The sequence below is a fragment of the Ceratosolen solmsi genome, unplaced genomic scaffold (genome assembly GCF_000503995.2).
Source record: "Ceratosolen solmsi marchali unplaced genomic scaffold, CerSol_1.0 scaffold6, whole genome shotgun sequence".
Classification (NCBI taxonomy): Eukaryota; Metazoa; Arthropoda; class Insecta; order Hymenoptera; family Agaonidae; genus Ceratosolen; species Ceratosolen solmsi.
In genome coordinates this window covers 9,072,339-9,077,596 of record NW_011948414.1, presented here as the reverse complement: position 1 = coordinate 9,077,596, position 5,258 = coordinate 9,072,339, and the positions used below count along the sequence as shown (strand labels likewise).

Sequence of the window (5,258 nt, the reverse complement as noted above, 5' to 3'; positions counted from 1 at the left end):
AGTGAATGAAAATAGATTCTTTATGATAATCAATTGAAAAAGATAATGAAATTAATTGTAAAATCTTTTATAATTATTAAAGAAATATAAAACTGTTGGAATTTATACATATGCTACAAAATTTATACATTTATTTTAACTATGACCATCTATTTTTCATGTTTTAAAAGAAAAATTACAAAAAAATGCTACTGTATTGTATTTTATTACTTGTACTAATATAAATATTGCTTTTATTAATAATATCGTAATATATTATATTTGAGTAAACAAAAATTTCATAGAGTATAACGTTATTAAAAATTTTGATCTGAATAAATTTATTATATATTTTTACAAAATTATTTAAGAATCGTAAAAGTTTTAACAATGCAAGTGATGTCCAATAAAATTTGAAAATAGTAAAAATTACTTGAAAATATTAAAAATAATATTAAAAAATTCCTTATTGTTAAACGTACATTACATAATATTTACAAATCGGTATTTAATTTTTCGTTGCGTTAGTTGTAAAATTACAGTTATAGTTATTAAAATTACAGTATATTCGAGTTAGATTGAATGCAGTTGAATGTAGGTGATAAATGTCTTTAAATATATAATGAAGTATTTGTACAAATTAAGATAATTGTACAATTGGCTTATAAATATTCGTTACTATACCTTTCAATATTGTTGGATGAATTTATGTGGAAATTATAAGATTAGAACGAGAATTTGTATTTTAATGTAAATTTAACAAAAGGATTTATTTTCATAACGTATTACATAAAACTTTGATTACTGATTTAATTATGGCAAATGACACTAATTAAAAATTAATGAGATTATAGTGTTTCTAAATTTTGGAAGAGAAAAACTTATCGTTAATTTATACTTAGAAAACATTAAGTACAAACATTACATTAACTTTGTGAATGAAGATTATTATATTTTACAAAGATCGATTCAATATGTTCATTTTTTTTTTTTTTTTTTTTTTTTTTACAAATCGTAAATAAATCTTCTAATTTGATATTATAAAATCATACGTTAATCTTATTTAAACAAACGGCTGCATGCATTATCGTAAAATATATATACTTATATATTATTATATCGATTGTTTTTTCTTTTGTGAAATGATTATTAGAAAGTAAAAAAAGGAATTTTGATTTCCGAGAAAGAAAGACGGAGCAGAAGGGAGGATGCCGGTACCGATGGGTCGGCTCGGTGTCTTTGTCGCCGTGACCTTGTGCCTACTAGCAAGGCCGCCAATGGCGCTTGCTACCGCTCGGGCCAAGGCCATTGAGAGGTCCATCGACTTGACGAGTGGTAACTTTGGCAATGCTCTTGAGGAGGAGGATGTGCGACAACGGCACCCGCACGAGGTACTGGATAAGCCGAGTAAATTCGACCTGAATGTCGGTCAATACATGGAAACGGATGATGAAGGCTTGTTGGCAGGCGAACGAGTCGGAGGCGCGAGCTTGGGAAATGGTGTAAAAGTTAAGCCATTTGTAAGTGTTGCACGTTTAGTGAATAGTGATAGATTATCAGAATTCAGAATTAGTTCGATATTTTAATCTACTTAAAAAGAAAACGATTAAAAGGCTTAATCTAAAGTAAATTTTTTTAGTTTAAGCTACTTTCAGCATAGATTGATTTTGTATATGGAATAAAGAAAGGCGTCAATAATATCCTTTAAAATTAAAAACATAAAAAGTTATGAAATTTTATGAGACGTTTATATTTTATTGTTTTTTCGAATCCGTTCGAATAAGTATATTAGTTATTATAGCTGACGAATCAAAAAATTTATTTAATTTATGTTTTCTATTACGTGAGGCTAAATTAATGAACGTAGAAGACCTAATGAAAATAACTTCTTTTTTAGTAAATTCAATAAATTATTTATCTTTTATACTATACAAGTACAATCGATAATGTTGGATAGTCCAATTATCATTTCATTATTTCTTAGAAAATTAATAAGTATTACGACTTCGATATTCCGGGTAGCAGAATCGTTATATTATATATTTGTAAAATAATTCTCTATTTCATTCGCATAGATTGTTTTTAAATACAGTTTTTTTTTTTTATGTTAAATGTTAACTATTTTTAAAATATTATAATATACTAAAATTATATTAAAATTCTTGGAATATATTAATAATTTTACATTCTAATCAAAACATAAAGAAGAGATTTTTTTAAAAGTGCATTTGTTACATTTCATTAAACATTTTTTTTTTTCAATAAGTTATTTCAATTTATAAACCTTAGAAATCAATTATTGTATATACTTATTAAAATAAAAAAAATATATATATTAATTTATTTCATATATAAAAAATTTATATTCATTATTCATTATTCATTATTCATTTATTATTTATTATATTCATTATTTATATTCATATATCATAAATGAAACTTTGTACAATGTTTGGCATATTAATAAGATTGACTTCAAGTATACCATATAGTTTTCTGTATTAAAAATCAATAATTTATTATTAAAAGTTTTTATTTTAAATATTATAATTTATATGTTTAATGAAGATTTATTATTTATTTATAATCGTCAAATATTAAATATATCTATTTATTTGAAATTAGAAATTAATTTCTATTAATTATTCAATTACATCGTTTAAAATAAATAAACTATATATAGTTATAAATAAATTATTTGCTAAAGAAATCCTAAACATCATATATATGCTAATGATTATTTATTATTATAACGAATCAATGTTTGTTTCCAAATTTTTTTTTACAAGGTTCAGAAACCCACAAAAGCTGCAGCAAGTACATCAGAAGAAAATAGTGTTCAAATTTTGAAGTTCTTGAAATGCAATAATGAAACAATTTCAGTGAAGTGTATAAAGGGAATTGATAATTTTTTAAGGACGGTTTCGACGGTGGATAAGCTACAAATTACTGACTCTATAGAAATTGCAAAAAAAAATAAAGCTAATTCAGGAGACGAACTAAAACCTCTACATAATGTGAATAATACATCCTTGATAGACACAATTCATAGGTTTGCTCGTAATCATGTAGTGAAGATAAAATTGTGGAATGATTTACTTTCGCCCAGAGATTCACGCACGTTCTTCGGTAGTAAGTAAATTTTCCGTAATTTAAACTGAGGAAGGACACTAAAATTATAATAGAAAATTTGACTTTAATTAACTTTAATAAAATGCCTATTACTTAAGTGAATTAAACAAATTCTGATTAAATACTAAATAATAATAATATTAGGAATTGATTTTTGTAATAGTAAGAAAAAGAATAGAATATATTCCTTGTAAAATAATATTAAATATCAGTAGATTAAATAATGTTCTTAAATACATTAAATTTAACTTGATTATTTCAATTATACCATTAAAAAAAAAAAAAAAAAAAATCGATATTTCCATCTTATATTTAATATGAAAATAATTAGATAATAATTTGATACAATTGTAATTAATATAAAATCCAACTAACATTAAATTGAAATAAAATATGTTTATAAATTTCTTAAAATTTTAATAAACTTGTAAATTAAAGTGTGTCCATCCTCGGTCAAATTATTTCTTCTTATTGTTACATACTGCATATAATTTGCTTATAATATTCATTTTATACTTTTACGACCTTAATGACTTTCTTTTTGTATAATGAAATTCTGCTTAAAAGCATATGCATTTCAATCGCTTACTTATGTTTTGAACTTATAGAGATTCTGCTTTCAGCGGGTTAATAATGTGAAAGAGTACTAAACTAAACATTGAAGCGCGCTAAAACAGGTTTACATCTTTTGCTAGGTCACTACTACTATTTGTTTAATACTATAACTATTACTACTCCTACTGGCACTACTATCACCATCACAGCTTCCCACCACCTGCTTTTACCAAGTTTCACAAGTACCGGCTTTCACCGTGATAATCTAACGTAGATGAGGGTCCAATTTAAAGGCATAACTTTACATGAAATAAGTAACTGCATCTGCTTATTTATAAACAATATTGACAAAAATTCTAATATGGCTTTCTTAGATATCGACATAATTCATATATAGCAGTAAAACAATTCTTAAAAACGGTCTGTCCATTTACATTATGACATTGATTCGATATAAATAAACTTATAGTGTGAAAAAATTAATTGTATGCGTACAACACATAACTTGTAATTTTTTAGTCGAACATTATTTAAGTAGTTAATTAATTATATTTCTTTTACATATAAAACAGCAGGGAACTATCAACAATTATTTTTTTTTTAAATAAACGTATATTAACATTTGAATTTTTATATACAATATACTAAAAATTTTTTAATTATATTACCAGTACAAACGGTTTTCCAAACGTGTCCTTATTTATATACTTAGAATTTATAATTATTAGAAATTTGCAATTCACGAAGAGAAGCAAAATACTTAATTATATACATTTATCATATTCAAAGCTTATTTGTCAAAAAGAAAAGAATAAAGTAACTGTTTCTTCAAAATATTTAATATTTTGTTATGAAATTTCTTATAAAATGAAATATAAAGGTAAAAATAATTAGGTTCAATAAGCAAGTATTCAGCAGTAATTATAAAAACTGTTTGAAACGTATATTTTAGTATTTGCAGGGTATACATTTTTATGACAATTGTGTTCGCGTCATTTTATAAATAATAAAATAATATTATATGAACTGTAAATTAAATATACTTGTGGTTCATATAAATATTCTTCTTATTATAGATTGAGATAAAAGTACATTGCTCAATAATAATTCAGAAAAACAATTTATTTTATTTAAAAGTAATTATGTATTTGTTAGATATTTGTTAGATAGAAATATCTTCATTCACTAGGCATCACATTAGTATATAACAAATTTTAGTCAATCACAGAATTATAATAAGTAAGTTTTAAATTAATCAATAATAATGAATACTTTCATTATAAATGCATTCTTAAAAATGTTTTAAAACTACGAATCTAGCAATCTGTATTTATATAATATAAGAAATATATGAAAAGAAAAGAAAATTCAATATAACAATACTTTTTTTGTTTGCAATAAGTATTTGACAGTCAGTAGCGCAGTTAATGAATAAATAGCTTAGATAAACTCTTTTTAGATAAACTCTTGACTATAAATATCATTACAGCGACCCATCGACGTGGCAGTCAGATACATAACATGGTTCAAGGAACTAACCGCAATGCTTTAATTAGCCGGTACTTTTGCTTTCAGCTATTTTACAGGGAAAG

General features: G+C 24.0%; 1 protein-coding gene across 1 annotated transcript in view; it reads left to right on the top strand.

The window, feature by feature from the left end:
- Nucleotides 1–1,138: 1,138 nt before the first annotated feature.
- Nucleotides 1,139–5,258, top strand: part of Osi24 (Protein) — a 6,699-nt gene continuing 2,579 nt past the window's right edge. The window contains exons 1-2 of the mRNA XM_011506860.1: nucleotides 1,139–1,499; nucleotides 2,769–3,111. Of these exons, the coding sequence (XP_011505162.1) occupies nucleotides 1,188–1,499; nucleotides 2,769–3,111 (655 nt within the window). The 5' untranslated portion in view covers nucleotides 1,139–1,187. The remainder of the gene's footprint in view (nucleotides 1,500–2,768; nucleotides 3,112–5,258) is intronic.